At 44.6% G+C, this 24,962-nt stretch overlaps 2 protein-coding genes and 1 pseudogene across 2 annotated transcripts; 1 reads left to right on the forward strand and 2 right to left on the reverse strand.

The window, feature by feature from the left end:
• The window catches only part of LOC123142741 (protein SRG1-like), a 42,797-nt pseudogene extending 25,387 nt beyond the window's left edge, over window positions 1-17,410 (forward strand).
• On the reverse strand, window positions 14,207-15,807 carry LOC123146036 (mitochondrial metalloendopeptidase OMA1). Its single transcript, XM_044565606.1, has 3 exons — window positions 15,031-15,807; window positions 14,871-14,950; window positions 14,207-14,688 (listed from the first exon to the last, which is right to left on the reverse strand). Exons 1-3 carry the CDS (start codon window positions 15,730-15,732, stop codon window positions 14,400-14,402), a joined length of 1,071 nt encoding a protein of 356 aa, XP_044421541.1. The 5' UTR covers window positions 15,733-15,807; the 3' UTR covers window positions 14,207-14,399.
• Window positions 17,411-18,209: 799 nt separating the features above from the next.
• LOC123142105 (protein SRG1) lies at window positions 18,210-23,818 on the reverse strand. Its single transcript, XM_044561124.1, has 4 exons — window positions 23,331-23,818; window positions 22,991-23,250; window positions 18,821-19,148; window positions 18,210-18,705 (listed from the first exon to the last, which is right to left on the reverse strand). The coding sequence occupies exons 1-4, from the start codon at window positions 23,568-23,570 to the stop codon at window positions 18,463-18,465; spliced, it is 1,071 nt and encodes a 356-aa protein (XP_044417059.1). The 5' UTR covers window positions 23,571-23,818; the 3' UTR covers window positions 18,210-18,462.
• Between the last annotated feature and the right edge of the window lie 1,144 nt (window positions 23,819-24,962).

Raw genomic sequence — 24,962 nt, forward strand, 5'->3', positions numbered from 1 at the left:
AACTAAAACTTTATTCTACTAGATCAAGATATTACCAAAAGGATCGAACTAAGAAAAAGGTAAAGATAGGAGTGTGATGGTGATACGGTACCGGGGCACCTCGCCCAAGCTTGGCAGTTGCCAAGGGGAGTGCCCATCCCATGTGATTATGTCTCTTTCTTCGGAGGTGGAGAAGATGGTGGTGATGATGGATAGTCGCACACTGAGCGTAAGAGATCCTCCAACTTGCGAATAATGCCCTTGAGTGCGACGATATGCTCCTTCAACAAAATATTTTCACTTGTGAGATACTTGTTTTGTATACGAGCTAGCTCAATCATCTTGAAAGCTTCAATCTCAGTCGGGGTAAAGAGAGGTGGAAGGATGTTTTCTTCTTCTGCTGCCGGAGCTTGATCCTCCGTGGCCTTCTTGATCCCATCATCCTTATTGATCTTCCCGGGTTCTTCTCTCTTCAGCTCTATCTTCATTAGCCAAGCATCGTTGTCACCATTGTTGGAGGAGGGGGACGACATGATGCCTGGCCTTGACAAATCTAGCAGAAAACAGCTCGAAACAAAGACAGAGGATATTTGCGTGATACGGTGGTCAAAACCTTCGGAGATTATATAATGAATTTTTATCGACTGAAAGAAGTAACATGCAAGAAAACGGAGTCCGGAGAGCGCACGAGGTGCCCACGAGGCAGGGGGCGCGCCCAGGGGGGTAGGGCGCGCCCTCCACCCTTGTGGAAGCCTCGTGTCCTTCTCAGAGTGCTTCTTATTTTCCTATTTTCTTAAATATTCCAAAACAGAGAAAAATTGCTATTAGGACTATTTTGGAGTTGGTTTACTTACCGTACCACATACCTATTCCTTTTCGGAGTCTGAAACGTTCTGGAAAGTGTCCCTTATGTATTCCTCCAGAGTTACGGTTTCAATAATATTGGTTTCAACATTTATGGGATTACCTGAGATGTAATGTTTGATTCTTTGACCGTTCACCACCTTCAGATTTGTGCCCTCGAAGTTGTTGATTTTTATGGCACCAGAACGATAGACCTCCTCGATAACGTAAGGACCTTCCCACTTAGAGAGAAGTTTTCCTACAAAAAATCTTAAACGAGAGTTGAATAGCAACAGATAATCACCTACATTAAACTCACGCTTTTGTATCCTTTTGTCATGCCATCTTTTAACTTTTTCCTTAAACAGCTTGGCATTCTCATAAGCCTGGGTTCTCCATTCATCAAGTGAGCTAATGTCAAATAACCTCTTCTCACCGGCAAGTTTGAAATCATAATTGAGCTCTTTAATAGCCCAATATGCTTTATGTTCAAGTTCGAGAGGTAAGTGACATGCTTTTCCATAAACCATTTTATACGGAGACATACCCATAGGATTTTTGTATGCAGTTCTATAAGCCCATAATGCATCATCAAGTTTCTTAGACCGATTCTTTCTGGATCTATTAACAGTCTTTTGCAAAATTAATTTAAGCTCTCTGTTGGTTAATTCTACTTGACCACTAGACTGTGGGTGGTATGGAGATGCAATTCTATGATTAACGTCATACTTAGCAAGCATTTTACGAAAAGCACCATGAATAAAGTGTGAACCACCATCAGTCATTAAGTATCTAGGGACTCCAAACCTCAAAAAAAATAACTTCTTTAAGCATCTTAATAGAAGTGTTATGATCAGCACTACTAGTTGGAATAGCTTCTACCCACTTAGTAACGTAATCAACAGCAACTAAAATATGTGTATATCCATTAGAGGCAGGAAACGGTCCCATATAATCAAAGCCCCAAGCATCAAATGGTTCAATAACAAGTGAATAATTCATAGGCATTTCTTGACGTCTACTAATATTACCAATTCTTTGACATTCATCACAAGATAAGACAAACTTACTGGCATCCTTGAAGAGAGTACGCCAATAAAAACCGGATTGCAATACCTTATGTGCAGTTCTATCTCCAGCGTGGTGTCCTCCATAAGCCTTAGAGTGACACTTGCGTAGGATCTGTTCCTGTTCATGCTCAGGTACACAACGTCTAATAACACCACCTACTCCTTCTTTATAAAGATGTGGGTCATCCAAGAAGTAATGTCTCAAATCATAGAAAAACTTTTTCTTTTGCCGGTATGTGAAACTAGGTGGTATGAATTTAGCAACAATGTAATTAGCATAATCAGCATACCATGGAGCAGTACGAGAAGCATTTATGACAGCTAATTGTTCATGAGGAAAGCTATCATCAATAGGTAGTGGGTTATCAAGAACATTCTCTAACCTAGACAAGTTGTCTGCAACGGGGTTCTCAGCTCCCTTTCTATCAAAAATATGCAAAGCAAATTCTTGCAGCAAGAGAACCCATCTAATAAGTCTAGGTTTAGCATCTTTCTTTTCCATAAGATATTTAATAGCAGCATGATTAGTGTGAATAGTTACTTTAGAGTCAACAATATAAGATCTAAACTTATCACATGCAAATACAACTGCTAAAAATTCTTTTTCAGTAGAAGCATAATTTCTTTGGGCACTGTCTAGAGTTTTACTAGCATATTGGATAACATTTAATTTCTTATCAACTCTTCACCCAAAAAACAACACCTACAGCATAATCGCTAGCATCACACATAATTTCAAAGGGTAAATTCCAATCAGGTGGCTGAACGATAGGTGCATAAATCAAAGCTTTCTTAAGTATTTCAAATGCTTCTACACAATCATCATCAAAGACAAAAGGTATATCTTTTTGTAATAGATTAGTCAGAGGCTGAGAATTTTTTGAGAAGTCCTTAATGAACCTCCTATAAAAACCGGCATGACCAAAGAAACTTCTTATACCTTTGATGTCCTTAGGACACGGCATCTTTTCAATAGCATCAACCTTAGCTTTGTCAACTTGAATACCTCTTTCGGAAATTTTATGCCCCAAGACAATGCCTTCATTAACCATAAAGTGGCACTTCTCCCAATTCAAGACAAGATTAGTTTCTTCACATCTCTGCAAAACTCGGTCAAGGTTGCTCAAGCAATCATCAAAAGAGGATCCATAAACGGAGAAATCATCCATGAAAACCTCACAAATATTTTCACAAAAATCAGAGAATATAGCCATCATGCATCTTTGAAAGGTAGCAGGTGCATTACATAAACCAAAAGGCATACGTCTATAAGCAAAAGTACCGAAAGGGCAAGTAAAAGTGGTCTTTTCTTGATCATCCGCAGACACGGGTATTTGAGAGAAACCAGAATAACCATCTAGAAAGCAAAAATGTGTATGTTTGGATAATCTTTCTAGCAATTGATCAATAAAAGGCAGAGGGTAATGATCTTTTTTAGTAGCTTTATTTAATTTGCGGAAATCAATTACCATCCTATAACCTGTAATAATTCTTTGCGGGATCAATTCATCTTTATCATTAGGAACGACAGTAATACCTCCCTTCTTCGGGACACAATGGACAGGACTTACCCACTGACTATCAGCCACGGGATAAATAATACCTGCCTCAAGGAGCTTTAATATTTCCTTTCTTACCACTTCTTTCATCTTAGGATTCAGCCGTCGTTGGTGATCAATAACAGGTTTGGCATGTTTCTCCAAATTTATTTTGTGTTGACATAGAGTGGGACTAATGCCCTTAAGATCATCAAGAGTATATCCAATGGCAGCACGGTGCTTCTTCAGAGTTTTCAATAATCTCTCTTCTTCATGCTCTAAAAGGTTAGCACTAATAATAATAGGATATATCTTCTTTTCATCAAGATAAGCATATTTAAGAGTATCAGGTAATGGTTTAAGCTCAAACACGGGATCACCCTTGGGTGGAGGGGGATCCCCTCGGATTTTGACAGGTAAGTTGTGTTTCAGAATAGGATCCTGTTTAAAGAATACGTCATCTATTTCCCTTCTTTCATTCATGAACATATCATTTTCATGGTCAAGCAAATATTGTTCTAAAGGATCATTAGGAGGCACGGCAATAGAAGCAAGACCAATAATTTCATCTTTACTAGGTAATTCCTCATCACGGTGTTGTTTACTAAATTTAGCAAAGTTAAACTCATGAGAGATATCATCCAGACCAATAGTAACAACATCCTTTTTGCAGTCTATCCTAGCATTAACAGTGTTCAAGAAGGGTCTACCGAATATAATGGGACAAAAGCTATCTTGTGGGGAACCAAGAACAAGAAAATCAGCAGGATATTTAACCTTCCCACACAAGACTTCAACATCTCTAACAATCCCAATCGGTGATATAGTATCTCTATTGGCAAGCTTAATTGTGACATCAATTTCTTCTAACTCAGCGGGTGCAATATCATGCATAATTTCTTGATATAAAGAAATAGGTATTGCACTTGCACTAGCACCCATATCACATAAGCCATGATAACAATGATCTCCTATTTTAACAGAAATAACAGGCATGCCTACAACAGGTCTATGTTTATCTTTAGTACCAGGTTTAGCAATTCTAGCAGCTTCATCACAGAAATAAATAACATGCCCATCAATATTATCAGCCAAGAGATCTTTAACCATAGCAATATTAGGTTCAACTTTTATTTGCTTAGGAGGTGTATAAGTTATAGTATTACTCTTACGAACCACAGTTGAAGCTTTAGCGTGATCCTTTATTCTAATAGGGAAAGGTGGTTTCTCAACATAAGTAGTGGGAACAATAGGATCATTATAAGTGATAGTCTTTTCTTCAACTTTAATAGGTTCAACTACCTTTACTTCTATGGGAGGATGATATTTAAACCACTTCTCCTTAGGGAGATCAGCATGAGTAGCAAATGATTCACAGAAAGAGGCTACTATCTCAGAGTCAAGTCCATATTTAGTGCTAAACTTACGGAAAACATCGGTGTCCATAAAAGATTTAACACAATCAAACTTAGGTGTTATACCTAACTCCTTACCTTCGTCGAGATCCCAATCTTCAGAGTTGCGTTTAATTCTTTCCAATAAATCCCATTTGAATTCAATAGTCTTCATCATAAAAGAACCAGTACAAAAAGTATCGAGCATGGTGCGATTGTTGTCAGAAAGCCGAGCATAAAAATTCTGGATAATCATTTCTCTTGAGAGCTCATGATTGGGGCATGAATATAACATTGACTTAATCCTCCCCCAAGCTTGAGCGATGCTTTCTCCTTCGCGAGGCCAAAAATTATATATATATATAATTACGATCACGATGAACAAGATGCATAGGATAAAACTTCTGATGAAATTCCAATTTCAATCGTTTGTAGTTCCATGATCCCATATCATCACATAGCCTATACCATGTCAATGCATCTCCCTTCAAAGATAAAGGGATGACCTTCTTCTTGATAACATCATCGGACATACCTGCAAGCTTAAATAATCCACAAACTTCATCCACATAGATTAAGTGTAAATCGGGATGCAATGTTCCATCTCCTGCAAAAGGATTAGCTAGCAGTTTCTCTATCATACCCGAAGGAATTTCAAAGTAAACATTTTCGGTAAGTTCAGTAGGTTGAGGAGCAACTATTTTCTCTACTAGACGGGGTGAAGATACCCCAAACAGGCCCCTCAAAGGATTACTTTCCATAGTAACAAGTGACAGTAAATTTCAGCACACTATATAATTTTTTCCTTACCAAGTTCTACTTACCATAGGCGCTTCACTCCCCGGCAACGGCGCCAGAAAAGAGTCTTGATGACCCACAAGTGTAGGGGATCTATCGTAGTCCTTTCGATAAGTAAGAGTGTCGAACCCAACGAGCAACAGAAGGAAATGACAAGCGGTTTTCAGTAAGGTATTCTCTGCAAGCACTGAAATTATCGGTAACAGATAGTTTTGTGATAAGGTAAATGGTACGAGCAACAAGTAATAAAAGTAAATAAGGTGCAGCAAGGTGGCCCAATCCTTTTTGTAGCAAAGGACAAGCCTGGACAATTTCTTATATGAAGGAAAACGCTCTCGAGGACACATGGGAATTATTGTCAAGCTAGTTTTCATCACGCTCATATGATTCGCGTTCGGTACTTTGATAATTTGATATGTGGGTGGACCGGTGCTTGGGTGCTGCCCTTACTTGGACAAGCATCCCACTTATGATTAACGCCTATTGCAAGCATCCTCAACTACAAAAGAAGTATTAAGGTAAACCTAACCATAGCATGAAATATATGGATCCAAATCAGCCCCTTACGAAGCAACGCATAAACTGGGGTTTAAGCTTCTGTCACTCTAGCAACCCATCATCTACTTATTACTTCCCAATGCCTTCCTCTAGGCCCAAACAATGGTGAAGTGTCATGTAGTCGATGTTCACATGACACCACTAGAGGAGAGACAACATACATCTCATCAAAATATCGAACGAATACCAAATTCACATGACTACTAATAGCAAGACTTCTCCCATGTCCTCAGGGACAAACGTAACTACTCACAAATCATATTCATGTTCATAATCAGAGGGGTATTAATATGCATTAAGGATCTGAACATATAATCTTCCACCGAATAAACCAACTAGCATCAACTACAAGGAGTAATCAACACTACTAGCAACCCACAGGTACCAATCTGAGGCTTTGGGACAAAGATTGGATACAAGAGATGAACTAGGGTTTGAGAGGAGATGGTGCTGGTGAAGATGTTGATGAAGATTTACCCTCTCCCGATGGGAGGGTCGTTGGTGATGATGATGGCGATGATTTCCCCCTCCCGGAGGGATGTTTCCCCAGCAGAACAGCTCCGCCGGAGCCCTAGATTGGTTCCGCCAAGGTTCCGCCTCGTGGTGGCGGAGTTTCGTCCCGCAAGCTTGCTTATGATTTTTTCCAGGGAAAAGACTTCATATAGCAGAAGATGGACACCAGAGGCCTGCAAGCGGGCCCACGAGGCAGGGGGCGCGCTCCCCACCCTCGTGGCCAGGGTGTGGGCCCCCTCTGGTATTTTCTTCGCTCAGTATTTTTATAATTTCCAAAAATGACTTCCGTGGAGTTTCAAGACTTTTGGAGTTGTGCAGAATAGGTCTCTAATATTTGCTCCTTTTCCAGCCCAGAATTCCAGCTGCCGGCATCCTCCCTCTTCATGTAAACCTTGTAAAATAAGAGAGAAAAGGCATAAATATTGTGACATAATGTGTAATAACAGCCCATAATGCGATAAATATCAATATCAAAGCATGATGCAAAATGGACGTATCAGGACGCGCAGCCAACTAGACTAGCATATGACATGGTCGATGGCTTGGTCTCACTAGCCATGGAGCATTGGATGCTAACCGGATAATATGGACTCGGAAGGATCTGGTCGGATTCGACGTAGTCGGATCCGAGTCGAGATAAGGTCCGAGTCGGACTGACCCAACTATGAGACGCAACGATATGTCATATGTGAGTCTCTAGTACAACATACGTTCTATGTCCTAAGACCTGAGCTGGTGAATGTACTCGGGATGGTGACAGACCTGCTTTGGGCCGACCAAACGCTACTCCGTGATTGGGTAGTTACAAAGGTAGGTTTCAGGCTTGTCCAGACCCATGCTGCAAGACATGGTCGAGCAAGATGGGACTTGCCCCTCCGATCAGGAGAGATATACTTTGGGCCCCTCGTGTGATCCGACCAGGAGAAGCATGGCCATGCGACAAGGATTATGAGATAATCCGGATAGTGGTCGGCATCACTGGAACGGGAAAGAGGTCGGGCTAGCACAAGGATGACAATCTCGCCTTGACCCCGACAACATATATCGTGTGGCAAAGGGAACAGAAGTGTGACATGTTGTACAGGTTCGCCTAACCAGCTTCATAGTCTGCTTGGTGTTCGGCATGCCTTGCTAGGGGCCGCTACCAACCGTGCAGTTCAGAGATGATCCGAACTGCGACCAAGCCGACTTGAACCTAAGGGGTCGCGCGCTTAAGGGAAGGAACCTGTGAGGCCGGATCGGACTCCAAGAGTCAGATGTGATTCTACTCGGACTCGGATCCCGGCCGAACAGATTTTAGGCTTAGGGTTCATGCGAGGCCCAAGTGTTGAGCCCGCGACGGACGCCTATATAAAGTGGAGGTGCGGCACACTCATGCGGTTGATCGCTTCGGCACTGCCACTAGGGTTTGCATGTGTTTCGAATAGCCACCTCCACTCGTCGCCGACTATGTGATCGGACCTAGCAGTCCGCCGCATGGTGTTCCTCCTGCACGCGCTGATACCATTAGAGGCGGTGCACCTGTGCCGCTCTGGCGAACTTGTACTTGGGATCGGACGACCGGCTGTTACGAGGGAGATCGGACGAGGAGGAGACGATCCACGCGTACGCGCTGCCCCAACTCTTCTTCCGCTGCACGGCACTGCGTGTCTAGTGGTAACGATCTGTGATCCATCTCCCGTAGCATGTTCCTGGATGTTCTGCGCGTAGGATTTTTTAATTTGCAGTCGACGCACCCTACCGTAGAACCCAACAAAATTTTTGGAACACATCTTGACACAACTTGATCCATGCTTTGAAATCAATCTATTTAGCACATACAACGAAATCCCAAATCCCCCTCCTCTAATCCACCCAGCCATGGGCCTCCTGTTCTTCTCCACAAGCTGTTGGAATTCTTCTGATCTCTAGCAAGACACGACCGCGAGATGCAGCGCTGGCTCCTCTATCACCTCTATCACTCCTCTCCTCCCAACAACACCGGCGGCCCACAGCTCCTCCCCTCCACCGACGTCTGCTGCACATCACAACCCCCGCTACAGACAATGGCCACTCCTCTAGAGTCCAGACACAAGCTAGAGGGCAGTAATGTCTACTACACAACCTTCTTCTTGTAGACGTTGTTGCGCCTCCAAGTGCAGAGGTTTTTAGGACAGTAGCAAATTTCCCTCAAGTGGATGACCTAAGGTTTATCAATCCGTGGGAGGCGTAGGTTGAAGATGGTCTCTCTCAAGCAACCCTGCAACCAAATAACAAAGAGTCTCTTGTGTCCCCAACACACCCAATACAATAGTAAATTGTATAGGTGCACTAGTTCGGCGAAGAGATGGTGATACAAGTGCAATATGGATGGTAGATATAGGTTTTTGTAATCTGAAAATATAAAAACAGCAAGGTAGCAAGCGATAAAAGTGAGCGTAAGCGGTATTGCAATGCGTTGAAACAAGGCCTAGGGTTCATACTTTCACTAGTGCAAGTTCTCTCAACAATAATAACATAACTGGATCATATAACTATCCCTCAACATGCAACAAAGAGTCACTCCAAAGTCACTAATAGCGGAGAACAAACGAAGAGATTATTGTAGGGTACGAAACCACCTCAAAGTTATTCTTTCTGATCGATCTATTCAAGATTCCGTAGTAAGATAACACGAAGCTATTCTTTCCGTTCGATCTATCCTAGAGTTTGTACTAGAATAACACCTTAAGACACAAATCAACCAAAACCCTAATGTCACCTAGATACTCCAATGTCACCTCAAGTATCCGTGGGTATGATTATACGATATGCATCAAACAATCTCAGATTCATCTATTCAACCAACACAAAGAACTTCAAAGAGTGCCCCAAAGTTTCTACCGGAGAGTCAAGACAAAAACGTGTGCCAACCCCTATGCATAGATTCCCAAGGTCACGGAACCCGCAAGTTGATCACCAAAACATACATCAAGTGAATCAATACAATACCCCATTGTCACCACGGGCATCCCATGCAAGACATACATCAAGTGTTCTCAAATCCTTATAGACTCAATCCGATAAACTTCAAAGGGAAAAATCAATCCATTACAAGAGAGTAGAGGGGGAGAAACATCATAAGATCCAACTATAATAGCAAAGCTCGCGATACATCAAGATCGTGCCAAATCAAGAAAACGAGATAGAGAGAGAGAGATCAAACACATAGCTACTGGTACATACCCTCAGCCCCGAGGGTGAACTACTCCCTCCTCGTCAGGGAGAGCGCCGGGATGCTGAAGATGGCCACCGGTGATGGATCCCCCCTCCGCCAGGGTGCCGGAACAGGGTCCCGATTGGTTTTTCGTGGCTCTGGAGGTTTGCGACGGCGGAACTCCCGATATATTCTGCCCCTCGATGTTTTTAGGGTATATGGACATATATAGGCGAAAGAAGTCGGTCAGGGGAGTCACGAGGGGCCCACGGGGGTGGGGGCGCGCCCAGGGGATAGGGCGCGCCTCCATGCCTCCTGGCTTCCTCGAAGCTTCCCTGACGTCTACTCCAAGTCTCATGGATTGCTTCCGTTCCAAAAATAACTCTCCCGAAGGTTTCATTCCTTTTGGACTCCGTTTGATATTCCTTTTCTTCAAAACACTGAAATAGGCAAGAAAACAGCAACTTGGGTTGGGCCTCCGGTTAATAGGTTAGTCCCAAAAATAATATAAAAGTGTTTAGTAAAGCCCATAAACATCCAAAACAGATAATATAATAGCATTAATACTTCATAAATTATAGATACATTGGAGACGTATCAGCATCCCCAAGCTTAATTCCTGCTCGTCCTCGAGTAGGTAAATGATAAAAGAAATAATTTATGAAGTGTGAATGCTAGCAGGTGCACAAGTTTGATCAATGATAATTTCAATCACCTTTTCTAGCATCATTATATGTCATAACAGTAGCTCATCTCATAAAACTTCTCATGATCAAGTAACAAGCTATTCACATGTTAAAGCATAGACCATAAACTTCTTGAAAAATATGTTCTCAGTCATGAAACAATTGCAATTCATCTTATTTTCAGGAAGGGTCTATGTAGGAGCTTTGATTTAGCAAATCCCACATACTCAACTATCATATAGTCTTCCATGATTGCTACCACTCAAAGCATATTTTTAGAACAAATAGCATCCATCGAACACAGAGAAAGATAGGGGCTTAATGTTTCGCCTCCCAACTTATTTATCATATAGATAATTGTCAACAATAATAATTCATGATCAAATATATTTGAATGGCCATATATGCTTAGGTCTTCCATCACATGATGCTTGCCAACTAAAGAGTAGGTTGGAATGGGAAGGAATACTACTGACTCTTGCATAAAAGTAAAAGATAGTCCCTTCGCAGAGGGAAGCAGGGATTTGCAGAGGTGCCAGAGCTCGAAGCTTTTAAAACAGAGATGAAAATAATTTTGAGAGGTATCCTTTCATTGTCAACATAACAACCAAGAGTTCCCAATATCTTCCATACTACATACATTATAGGCGGTTCCCAAACAGAAAGGTAAAGATTTTACTCCCCTTCCACCAACAATCACACTCCACGGCTTGTCCGAAACAACGGGGGCCGTCCAACTTATCAACAATCCTGGGGGAGTTTTGTTTAAATTATTTGCGATTTTGTTTTTGATCTTTTGATCATAGGACTGGGCATCCCAGTTACCAGCCATTTTCTCGTGAATGATGAGCGGAGTCCACTCATCGTGAGAATAACCCACCTAGCATGGAAGATACTGACAACCCCTAGTCGCTACATGAGCGATTCGGGCATAAAAAACGGATTATTATTTGAAGGTTTAGAGTTTGGCACATGCAAATTTACTTGGAAGGCAGGTAAATACCGCATATAGGTAGATATGGTGGACACTCATGGAAGAAACTTGGTTCAAGGATTTTGGATGCACAAGCAGTATTCCCGCTTAGTATAGAAATTTAGGCTAGCAAAAGATTCTAAATAGCAAGCACCACATGTTGAAGGATCCATAACAATATAACTTCTATACAAATATACCCAAGCATAACTCATTATGTTGTCTTCCTTGTCCAACTTCAACTATTTGCTCAAGTTTGAAAATAATTAATGGGGCTCACAATCATAGAAGATGTCCAAGATAGTATATTTATATGTGAAATCTCTCTTCCTTCAATATTCTTTCATGAATTGTTCAAGTGACCAATACAATGTTTGCTAACCTTCAAAAAATTTACCACCTCTACTTCTTATATGTGAAGGTATTACTCCTCATGGGAAAGGCATAGGAAACATATATAATTTCAGATTTATGACATTCAAATCATTCAACCATTTACTCATAGGATATAAGTGAAGCACATGCGTAAATGACAAACTACTCCAAAAAGATATAAGTGAAGATCAATGAGTAGTTAAATAATTATGTAGCTACAGGAAGACTCTCTCTCCTTAAGAATTTCAGATCTTGGGATATTATTCAAACAGTAAGCAAAACAAAATAAAATGACATTTCAAGGATAGCACTCATCATGTGAAGAAGCAAAAACTTAGGCTCAACCGATACTAACCGATAATTGTTGAAGAAGAAAGGTGGGATGCCTACCGGGGCATCCCCAAGCTTAGATGCTTAAGACTTCTTGAAATATTATCTTGGGGTGCCTTGGGCTTCCCCAAGCTAGAACTTTTGTGTCTCCTTAATTCCTCTCATATCACGGTTTCCTAAATCTCGAAAGCTTCATCCACACCAAACTCAACAAGAACTCGTGAGATAAGTTAGTATAAACCAATGCAAAAACCTTATCATTTTCTACTGTAACAAATCACTAAAATTATTATTCAACATTGCATACTAAATGCCTCTGCATATTTAACACTCCTATCCTCAAATAGAATCATTAAACAAGCAAACATATGCAAACAATGCAAACATAACTGCAATCTGCCAAAACAGTACAATCTGTAAAGAATGCAAGATTCATCATACTTCCCTAACTCCAAAAATTATGAAATTCTACCACACTGTAGAAAATTTATCAGAGCTCAATATGCAAAAAGTTTCAACACTTTATCATATTCTGAATTTTCTAGGGAATTTTTGCAACAGCGGTAAACTTTCTGTTTTGAAACAGCAACATGTATACTTGCAAAATAAGCATGGTAAGGGCTATCCTTGACATTTTTATTGGAAATAGAGATGCAAAACATTATTCTAAATAACAGCAAGCAAATACTAACAAAAGAAAATGACGCTCCAAACAAAACACATATCATGTGGTGAATAAAAATATAGCCCCAAGTAAAGTTACCGATGAACGAAGACGAAAGAGGGGATGCCATCCGGGGCATCCCCAAGCTTAGGCTCTTGGTTGTCCTTGAATATTGCCTTGGGGTGCCTTGGGCATCCCCAAGCTTAGGCTCTTGCCACTCCTTATTCCATAGTCCATCGAATCTTTACCCAAAACTTGAAAACTTCACAACACAAAACTCAACAGAAAACTTGTAAGCTCCGTTAGTATAGGAAAATAAATCACCACTTTTGGTACTGTTGTGAACTCATTCTAAATTGACCAAAATTGAAATTCTGTAAATTTTGAATGTACGAAAAAAGTGAAAAAGAAAAATATTGTAAAAGGAAAAAATAAATAGGAAAAAAAGGAAAATACAAAATACAGAAATAATAAGAAAATGGGCCGGCCCAGTCTTGGGTGACATGTGCAAAGCCGGGACTAATATGCGGCGGCGAGCGACAAATAGGGTTTTCCCCACTACCTGGGCAGTAAATTAAGTGGGTTGGCTTCGCCTGGGCCAGGAGCACGCATGGCCCATATACAAAATTCTGGTGAAACCATTATTCTTTTCTAACAGACGGACACACAAAAATTTAGTACCACCTCAAATAAAAAAATAACTTTTCAGCGGTGATCGGATGAAACTTTTTTGCTACATTTTTTGTCTCCAATTTGTTTGTGCGCTATTTTTTAAGGTTTCACGCTGAATAACATTTTAAAAATGGTTAAGAGGTAAGAGTAACATTATATTCGAATCCTAGAAATTTTTCAAATCAAATTTCATGTATAACATGTTGAAATTGGGGTTATGGTTTAAAAGATATGGGTATTTAAAAAAAACGTAGACTACGGGTTAATTAGTATAGAAGACATGGTGTTTTCTGTAAAACGCAAAAAAGATTCAATTTATCACTTAAAAGTGAACTGCGGGTTCATTACCTAAAAGTGTAGGGGGTTTTATGTAAAAACACAAAAAAAATGTATGTAATACTTTGTTGAAGCTCCTTTCGGAGCCACAACTCAGTCACTTGTAGTTGTTCATAGGGGTAAGGTGTGCATGCGTGTATTTATAGGGGTGAGTGTATATGCATATGTATGAGCATCTACGTATGTACTGTGTTAAAAAAATCTCAGACATCAATATCTAAAATTTACGGCCAATATAATTTAATCTATGTAGATGAATGTAATGCCTTGTTTGCCTCTTGTTTTAAATATACAATGATAGATAGATAGATTAACGTCACAATAAAGATGGTTGTGTGCATCGCTTGGTATAGAGGCCGGACGTTATCCTACTTTTCGTAAAAGAAAAAGAGATTAATATCATAATTTCCAACGGTTCATTAAAAAACATTTTATAGTAGTCTGGCTAACTTTTCTGTTGTATTTGGTCATTGCGCCATTGACGCAAGGGATCATCTAGCAAGATCGGTATCCGAGGACGTTCCACCATAGGGAAGACAGAGATTGGCACTTCTCCCTGCGCATACGTTCTTGTTTGTACAGCTCCAATGCCTCCTCCATGACCTCCTTTCGTGATAACATCCGTGATCTTGTCTCAGACGAAGGATGAGTACCGATGTAGTCCATTAATTTGGTGTCTCCAATGATCTCTCCAATCTTCTTGCGGAACTCAGGGGCTACGCGTGGATCGAAACCAGCAGCGGCCATTATCATCAATCCGATGTGATCTGCCTCCAATTCGGCCCTACAATGTATATATAGATAAGATATACAGCTGCCTCGACAATAAAATATCCTTGCATACATAGAGCACCTAGTATTTGGCAAACCAGCATGTTTCAGTTTCCATACAAAATGTAGTTTTTTTAAGAGAGAATGCAATTACTAATTTCAAGAACAATGTAATTAATTATTAAATCACTGTACCTTCGTGAGAAGGGCATTAGTTTGTAGAACGGAATTGACCTCAACAACTCCATGCTATGCCTTGCAACAACATGTGCGGCCTGCAAAAAAATTGCGTCAATGACTGTCCCACTTGAAAACAACCAAACTTCCGTCTGATACTCCAGTAAGGGAGACCTACCTCATGGCCAATAACGGTGGCAATCTCGGCATCGGTCTTCAAATGCTTGAGGTATCCAGTGTGGATTACAATCTTCCCGCCCTTTGAGCTGAAAGCCCTTACTTTGTCATCTTCGACAACCATCACCTCCCAGTTAAGGTCATTGAGATGCCCCGTCTGTGGCCGCATCACCACCTTCCCCTGCTTAACATCATCGTCATGGATGCCGTTGTTGGGGAAGAGGCGGCGGACTCCGTGGATGATGTCTGAGGCGATGCGGCGGACGAGGACAGTCCTCAGGTCAGACGGGCCAAGGATGTCTTTGCCGCGCTTCTTCTTCCAATCGTTGAAGTCTTCATCGCCAAACTCGCGCTCCTCCGACGAGGTCAGGAGGACACGATGGGCCCGGTTGGTGTAGGGCACGGTCTCTTTTTGGCTTATCGCGGCAAAAATACTGAACTTGGCAGCGTAGGGCAGGACAACCACCGCAGCGGCCACCTTCCACGGGTTCGGGTACCACCGCGGTCGGCTCCGTGAGACGACTGCCGGCAGTGACCGCGCATGGGCCATATGGGAGGCGGCGTGGCGGAAAAAGAGCCGTCGGATTGAGCCCATGACATTGGAACGCGATCGAGGACCTGGTAGTGTCTGGGCAGGGTTGCAGTAGCGTCGGACGATCTGGAGCCTGGAGAAAATTAAGCGCGAGTTCCTGAGCCAGTTCATGCTGGCGGGACAGGCGGCGGCGCTTGATTGTTGGAGGGACACGCCGGGGGCTAACTTTAAGGGCACAGCGCTTCATGAGAGTAGGACGAAGTGGACTCGAGTTCAATAATACTCCTATAAGACGATCTTGCTTCCTTCATGAGAGTGTGTCCGAGACGGACTGCGTGGCTTTGGTTTGAGTTTAAGACGGATTGCGTACGTTTTGCTGCCTCGTCCCCACATCCTGCTCTACTCTGCTCATCTACACTCCTGCTTCGTCCACGTCCCTGTTAGCCATCGGGTGCTCCTTTTAAAGCCAGGAGACTGGCAAAAATGGAAAAGGCTTACGATCAACCGACTGATCCATTGGCCGCCTAAACGCATGTCGTTAAGCCAGGAGACCATCGGGTGTTCGTTCCATCACGAGCTCACATGCAGACTTAGGTATGTGATGAAGCTAGTGGTCATCGTCTCATCTCCGGCCGATGTTTCTCCAGGCTGTTGGACATGGAATGGAGCCTAGCTTTCTTGCCGAGGCGATGAAGGCCACAAGAGAGTTCTTCAACCTCCCACTAGAAGAGAAACAAAAGTACTCGAACATTGTCGACGGCGTGAAGCTAGGCATGTATGGATACGGTAACGACATGGTCGTGAAAGAGAATCAGGTCCTTGACTGGAACGATCGGCTCAATCTTCTAGTGGAACCCGAATCCCTAAGAACCTACAGACTGTGGCCAACACAGTCCCCCTTCTTTCAGGTACTTGCGTCTAGCTCTAGGTTTTTACCATATGCATGGTACATGCACATGTTGCTGGAGACACTGCAATAATGCCTAAGGCGATATCTATTTTCTCAAACTTATACTACCTCTGTACCAAAATATAAGACGTTTTTGTCGGGTAAACTAGCCTAAAAAACGTCTTATATTTCGATTCAGAGGGAGTACATCAGTACTCCGTCAGATGATGAGTAAACCTATGCAATTGTCTTAATTATCATCCATAATTGTGCAGAGACATTCTGTCTGAGTACACCATCAAGTGCAAAGCCGCGGCTAACCTTGTCTTTCAAAACATGGCCAAGATACTCAATTTACAAGAGGAACACCTGGTAAACATGATCGGCGAGAACTCCATCACCCAAGCTATATTCAACTACTACCCTCAGTGTCCAAGGCCGGACCACGTCTTGGGCCTGAAGGCCCACACCGACGGCTCCATAATCACAGTCAACTTCGCCGATGCTGAGGGGCTCCAACTTCAGAAAAACGGCGTCTGGTACAACGTGCCCGTCGTTCCAAATGCATTGGTTATGAACATAGGAGATATAATGGAGGTACGTACTGTGTGTGTAGCCTGTAGGCAGCTACATGTATAATTGTTTGACCTTGTCTTGTGGATTGTCAAGCTGAGATATAATACATCTCTCTATTCCATCCTGATGATGCAGATTTTGAGCAATGGGTTTTTCAAGAGCCTGGTGCATAGGGTTGTGACCAATGCAGAGAAAGAGCGCTTGTCGTTGGTGCTGGTCTATACATTGGAGCTAGAGACAGAGCTTGAGCCGGTGTCAGAGCTGGTGGATGACAAGAGACCTGCGCGATACATGAAGATCAAGCTCCACGACTACATGGAAAAATACCATGACACTTATGCCACAGGGACACTAGCCATCGACGGCGTGAAGATCTCAATATGATTCCGATGTGTGCAAGTCCGCTAATGAAGAACTATGCATGAAGTATCTTCTGTTGACCAGTTTGTAACGAGTTTATATTTTTACGTACCCTTTTCCCCAATTTCTGTGTGTGTACTCCTTCATGTAAAATGTTCGGCAGCTTGTCTGGCTGCATGAAACAATAAAATAAAATGTATCCGCTGTGTGCAACATGCGGATGCAAAGGATGGAATAAAACTTATTGGTTGTGTGCAACATGCGGATGCAAAGGATGGAAGGATAGTTTATTGGTGGTATGTATCACTTCAAAGATTGATAAGTACCATTGTGCCTCCTTTTTGAGAGAGAAAAAAGACCATTATGCATGAAAAATGTGGATTAACCATAATAATTCCATGTGCATCTTTCCTAAAAAATAGAAACCCACTACTATAAAGCGTGTCATCACTAACCGGCAAAAACTGCTCATCGCTTCTTTGCTGACTATGTTGGCTGGCACTGACTAGTTATTGGAGAATTAGGCCATTCCATTATTAATTCCGATAAATAAATCATCACTAGAACAGTAATTAGCATGCATAACTCTAGCATATTTAGATGAACAGAACAGCAGTATCGCACATGCAGCACCAACCATAAATAAAGACATGATGATTAGATCAAGATGCACATATTGTTCGTTTGTAGCCGCGGGTGTTGCAGAAACAATGTTACTGGCGACAACGTTAGTGAAGACCGATCTAGGCAGAGGACATTGAAGATGCTAGTACACTGCACTGCCTGATTTGGATGAAAGACGATCCGTGATGGCAAATTTGAGTAATCGCGTCTCCACTTTCGGGGTGGGACTAAAAATTGCGCCTCCGGTCGCCATTTACACATGGTCATCCTTTGAGATTTACATTGGAAATTTCAGAAATTATTCATGGGCCAAGCCCTTAACTCATTACAAACTGATCGTTGGAAGAAACATGACCATAGTACTCATTGAACTTCTTTTAACACAGTATAATGAAAGTCGCTCTCATACACGAGCATACACTCACCGAACTTATTCATATTGGATTCCTAATTCAGATCCTCATGGAGTCGATGGCTAGTTTCCCTGTTGCATAAGTGTCAAAGAATTTCGCTAGGTAGTCCTTGCTCTTCATCTTCCTGTATCGTCTAGGTCTCTGGTCATCCACCAGCTCTTGCACCGGCTCAATCTCCGCCTCTGGGTCCAACGCGTAGAACATCACCAACGACAAGCGCTCTTTCTCCGCATTGGTCACGACCCTATGCACCAAGCTTTTGAAGAATCCGTTGCTCACTATCTGCATGGATGCACCAGGATGAAACAGAGAGATGCATATATATCTCAGATTGACAATGTACAAGACATGATCATACAGCTATGTATGCAGCTGCCTACGCACACAATAAACTTACCTCCATTACATCCCCTATGTTCACAACCAATGCGTTTGGGACGATGGGCACATTGTACCAGATGCAATTCTTCTGGAGCTGGAGCCCGCTGACGTCGGCATCAATGAAGTTGACCGTGATCATCGAAGCATCGGTGTGGGGCTTAAGGCCCAAGACATGGTCCGGCATGGGGCACCGAGGGTAGTAGTTGATTATAGCATGGGTTAAGGACTTCTCGCCGAGCATGGTTGTCAAGTATTCCTCCTGTAAATTGAGAAGCTTGGCTAGGTTTTGCAGGATAATGTTTGCCACCGCTCTGCATCGGACCGTGTACTCACATAGAATGTCTCTGCACAGCACAATATACTATGGATGATAAAGAGAAATGTATTGCATCGGTTACTCATCAGTTTAGGGTTTTTTTTATCATGGATTGCAATTTGAAAATGTACTCATCAATCTATATTCATATGTTATGACCTGGCGGCATTTTATTGTACAACTTGTAACAAAAACTCAAATGTTGGTAATAAATCAAGGACAGATTTGACCAATGTCGCATATGCATGCTTAATCACATCGAGACACGGAAGATAATTTCTGAGCCATATTACTTCTTGAAATGCAGCCAATGGGGTCCCGGCAAGAAAGTTCTTAGGGCATCTCCAAGAATGATCCGCAAACGGCCCGCATCCGTCCGGTACACGCTGTCTGGACCGCGGAAGTCATCGAACGCGGGTCTGTATCGGTCCGTGGGATGGTCCGGACGCAATTTCTCCCGCAAACCGGAGACAGTAGTGGGAGAGCTTTGCAGAAGTCCGGGCACAAGAAACGTACGGATCCGACACCCCCGGCCCACCCAAAACCCTCCCCGAACCCCGTGACTCCATCCTCCCCATTTTCTCTCCTTCCTTCTTCTCTCTTGCCTTCGCTGCCGCTCCACCATCCCGGCCACCACCCTGCAGGAACTCTACGTCTCCGGCACCTCTAGCGCTCCAGCAGGGCTCCACCCCGCTTCCCCTCCGTCTCCGTTCAACCCCTGTCCTCCAACCGCCCCACCAGGTACCATCTGCTACTGCTATTCTCAGCAAGCCCGGCAACTGTTCGATGAATTGCCGGAGCTAAAAACAGTTGTGGCTTCTTCTTTCTAGCAATGGAATTCGATTACATATACGAGCAGTATGTTGAGTCGTACGACGGCTCATCGAATGAGGAGATGTACTCTGATGAGACGACGACGACGCATGCGATCCTTGAAGATGCAGCACGTGCGGAGGAGCATGTTCTCAATTTCAAGGGCTCAATCAAGGGTCATTGAGTGCTCAACCGCAACAGGGCACGCGGCCATTTGACACTGATGGCCGACTACTTTGCCCCCGATGCACTATTCGCTGACCATTTTTGCCGGCATTTTCAGATGTGTAAGACTGTTTTCGACCGTTTGTACCATGATGTCCAGTCCTATGATGACTACTTCATCCTGAAGAAGGACGTCGTGGGAACGAGCTGCACTCCGGATGCTTGTATATTGGACGACCGATGATTCGTGGGACGAGTACCTACGGATGTCTAAGAGCACATTCGGTACCTAAGAGAGCCATTATGACACCGAGAGGCTCTTTGCAATCTCAAAGGCAAGAGGGTGGCCATGTTTGCTTGGATCTCTTGACTGCATGCATTGAAAATGGAAGAACTGCCCAAAGGCTTTACACGGGCAATATCAGGGTCATGTTAAGAAGGCCATAATCATTCTTGAAGCAGTTGCATCACAGGATCTTCGGATTTGGCACGCTTTCTTTGGCATACCTGAGTCTCACAGTGACATCAATGTGCTGCAGCGATCACTGTTGTTTGCGAGGCTGACTGGAGGAAAAACTCCTCCTTGCCAATATACTGTCAGTGGACATGAGTACAATATGGACTACTATCTGGTTGACGGTATCTATCCTTCATAAGCTACCTTTTCAGCACCAAACACAATTGGCCAGAAAAAGGCTTACTTTGCCCAAAGACAAGAAGCAGCTAGAAAGGATGTTGAGAGGACATTTGGAGTTCTGCAGGTCGTTTTGCAGTTGTTGTGGACCTTCTAAACAATGGGATCTGAAAACCTTGTGGTATATGGTGTGTGATCATGCACAACATGATTGTCGAGCATGAGGGTAACGATGCTGCCGTAGCTCTGGAATTTGAGAACATGTGTGATCCTATCCAACTTCCGGACCAGAATCCAGCCACATTTGAAGAGGCATCAACAAATTCGGCATTGACCAACTCATGAGCAGCTAAAGAAAGATCTTATTGAGAATCAATTGACGGTCAAAGGGGACAACAATGTTGGGATGCAATATTTGAATTTTTTTTTTAATTTGAGCTGGTGCTGCATGCGGCTATTTAAACGTCTGTACCCTTCGCATGGGGCTATTTGATCGTGCGGACTTGGAAAAAAATTAGGAAGGCTAAATGTATGCGGCTAGGATTGGATGGCGTCCTCCTGCATTCATGTTCGCGGACTGGTTCCTCTCTGTTCGTGGACGGGTGCAAAGAAATTTGCGGATTGCCGTTGAAGATGCCTTAGAGGCCCAAAATGCCTTAGAAAGATCAGATATTACGATGAGCTGTAATTGGGCGAGTTGTTGAGCTACTTTTTCCTTCTTTCATTCCATCTGACCTTCTATGCTTGGGTGAAGTGATAAGCAGATTATTACCATTTACATGCATAATTGGTTGTATAGGTTTCGAAGACAAGTCTAAGATTTATTTTGACATTATACTAGAATCTTGATATTCTGTATACATGAGTGGGTTAAATAAAGATTAAAAGATTTAGCTGCACGTGTTTTGGAAGGATATGTATTTCTGAAGTAGATCTATGTGTCGTTCCCCCCCATCGCTCCTGCATCTGGCGACTCGGGCGGGTCGCTACCCTAGCCGCCGCCGAGCCCTGATCTACTCCCTCCTCTCCTCTCGCCGCCGGTGCGTGACGCCGCCGGGCTAAGCCCAGGGGCAGATGGCGATGGCGGGAGTCTCACCTTCTCTCCCGTGGCTTGTGGAGGCACGACTGGTCGGGTCCTGCAGCGCGGTGGCCGGCCCTGCCTCGCAGCGGCGGCAGGCGGCTTTGCGGCCGGTCCGATCTCGGATCGATGGCAACGACATGGAGGGCCTGCCGGATCGATCTGTTGTACATGTGGTCTGGCCTCCGGTCAAATCTGATCTAGCTGATGTGGCCTGCTCCATGCGCGGCGGCGGTGATCAGAGGCGACCCCGTGCACACGAGGCTGGATGGAGGTTCCTCGAGCGGGTCCAAGTGAAAATCCTACTCTTGGCTCATCGCCAAGGCCTGCGATGGCGGCGTTTTCTGCATCGTCCCCTTCTTGAAGGCATCGTCATGGAGAAGCTCTAGACCCCTATCCGCCACCTCCAAGGGGAACCCTAGATCGATCGATTGGATGACGGCGGTGCTCTTGTGTCGTATCCCTCTTGGGGGCGTCATTCTTGGAGGTATGCATAGGCTCGAGGGACTAGTGCACAGCATATACGGTGGAGTGGCGTTCCGTGTGAAGCATCGACAACGTGGAGTCTCGGCGGCGCGGCGCGGCAGGGCCTCGGCGACGGATGTGTGATGATGGACGCGCATAGGGAGGAGGCGTTGTCTGGCGCCGTGGTGGCGTGGACAGCAGGCCTGGCAAGGTCGATGCGTCAATATCTGCTCTGAAGATGGATCGATGAAAGACGGCGGTGACGACCTATGAGAGTGCGTCGGACCGGTTTGTGCCTCAGATATACCTGGTATGTGGCTTGGTTGGGGTCTCCGGCTTTAGATTTCAGGCATAGGTGAGAGGTTTGTGTGTTCTGCTCACACTTTCTGCATCCCTTCATTAATGGATAGGAGTAGCGACAGATGTTGCCAAGATGACGGATTCAAACATACTGATGTATTACTTTGTAAGGTCTTTGTGAATAATTAATAAAGTGGTTGCATGCATCTCCCGGATGCAATGCAGATGTCGGGGGTCATCCTCCTTTTCAAAAAAATGTATTTCAATTAATGAAGATATATAGCAGTATATGTTGATTCCAGTGGAAACCCAAAAATGCAACTACTTACGCTGTTTTTCGTTGAATCTCAATGCCAACAGGTCGGGCTTTCCAACCAACAAACAGATCATGGCAAAAACCTAGAGGGTACGATACCTGAAAGAAGGTGGTTGTGTTGGCCACCGTGCATAGGCTCTCTCCGACTCGGGTTCCAATTGGAGGCTGAGACGGTCGTTCCAGTCAAGGACCTGATTTTCCATCACGACCATGTCGTTGCCGTATCCATCCGAGCTCATCTTCTTGCCGTCGACAATGTTCGAGTACTTCTGTTTCTCTTCTAGCGGGAGCTTGAAGAACTCCCTCATGGCCTTCATCACCTCGGCAAGAAAACTAGGATCCATTCCATGTCCAACGACCTGGAGATAGATCGAAATGACCACTTCATCACATCACATGACGACAAGAAGACCGAAAGAAAATTTGAGAATAAATTTACCAGGAAGAGGTCCCAGCTCTGCAGTGCGGACTGCAGCTTGGCGAGCTCGTCGGCGCTGTTGGCGGACAGCCGGCTGAGGTCGACGACTGGGATGGGCTCGGGCATCTCCGAGACCGCCGCGGTGGGACGGTCTTGCTCAGGAACCACGTACTGGCGCGGTGGCTCCTGCACGCCGCCGGCCACCAGCTCCTGCACGATCGGGGGCACCTCGCGGATCTTGAATTGTTGGCCGTATGACATGGTTGGCTGCTTGGTTTTTGTTGGTTGTTACTGCTGTTAGACTGTTAGTGGTGAGCTCCCGCTTTGGCAGTTTCTCCTGGGCGCAGCGCAGCGGCAGCAGCACGCGGGCTTGAAGCTGGGCTTTGTGGCACCGCCTGGACGATCATGCGGTAGCATTCAGCGGACGACGGCGGCAGTTGGACGCGCGAGCAAGATAGGATCATGCATGGGTGTCCCCGGGCGCACGGCTACAGCGGCACCGCCTGGACGGGCGTGGAGCTGGAGATCATTCAGTGACGTGAGAGATTGGTGACCATTTGAACCAAAACCAAAACCAAAACGGTGGTGCTCGAGCGGTCGACGTTTCCCTCCCGGGTCTGGCACGTGCCGCCTGCCTCCCTGCGTGGTTGGACGACACGTATCCTTTGTGTCACCGAGCTCACCTGCATCTGGATGGATGAACGGTAAGTTCGAAAACAATAGCAAAAGAAACGAATAATGTTTAGCAACAACATGTTTGGGTGTCCTATAGCTGCGTCTGAGATTTCGTGAAGAAATAGCTTTGTGGTGCTTTACGCACAAATAAAACAAAATCGGTGCTCCAAAAAGCTTCAAATTAATTAGACTTGAGCAGCGAATTTTACAGACCATCATGAATGTCAAATCTTGTTACTCCTTTTGCTACATTGTTTGCAATTTTTTGTTGGTAATTTACCAAGCTGACGAAAAATTCCACCTTGTGAATTCTAGTGATCTAAAAAGATTCTAATGGAGGTCCCCCTTTCCCCTTTTCCCAGCCCCGCTCCCGCGAGCGGACGAGGAACCCTAGGTCGCCGCCTCTCCACCCCTTCCTCCGGTCCCCTCCTTCCCCGCCGCCGCCTGGAAGCGCCGCCGGGCGAAGCCCGGCCGGCGTGGGCAGCGGCGGGGCCGTTTCTTCCACTTCGCGCGAGCGTACTGGCTGGTGCGGGACGGCCAGCCGCCAGAGGCGCTGGGCTTTGGCGGGGCTCGGCGGCGCGGCGTCAGGCGCTCGTGGTGGCGGCGGCGGCGTCGGGTGGCGGCAGTCACTGGGTTGCATCCCCACGGTCCACCGGGATCGGCAGGGGAGGCAAGTGTGGGCACCTCCTACTGTGGAGGCGCTGACCCAAATAGGATGGCTGATGTCGGGCTAGGAGTGAAAGGAGATCCCTTTGGCTCCTACTACCGTGGTTGGGGGCTGTGATGTGGATGGCGGGTGGTGTCCGGGGCCATGGATGCCGGGGTGGTGGTCTCGGATGGCGGGCTTCACTGTTAGCTTTCCGGCAGGCTCCGTGGTGGCGGTGCCGACTCCACTTTTTGGTCGTATGGGCGGCAAGGGGTGGAGTGGCGGGAGGCCTTGGTCCGCTATGGCAGTGCCCAGATCTGGTGTGGATGGGC

The sequence above is a fragment of the Triticum aestivum genome, chromosome 6D, assembly GCF_018294505.1.
Source record: "Triticum aestivum cultivar Chinese Spring chromosome 6D, IWGSC CS RefSeq v2.1, whole genome shotgun sequence".
Taxonomy (NCBI): domain Eukaryota; kingdom Viridiplantae; phylum Streptophyta; class Magnoliopsida; order Poales; family Poaceae; genus Triticum; species Triticum aestivum.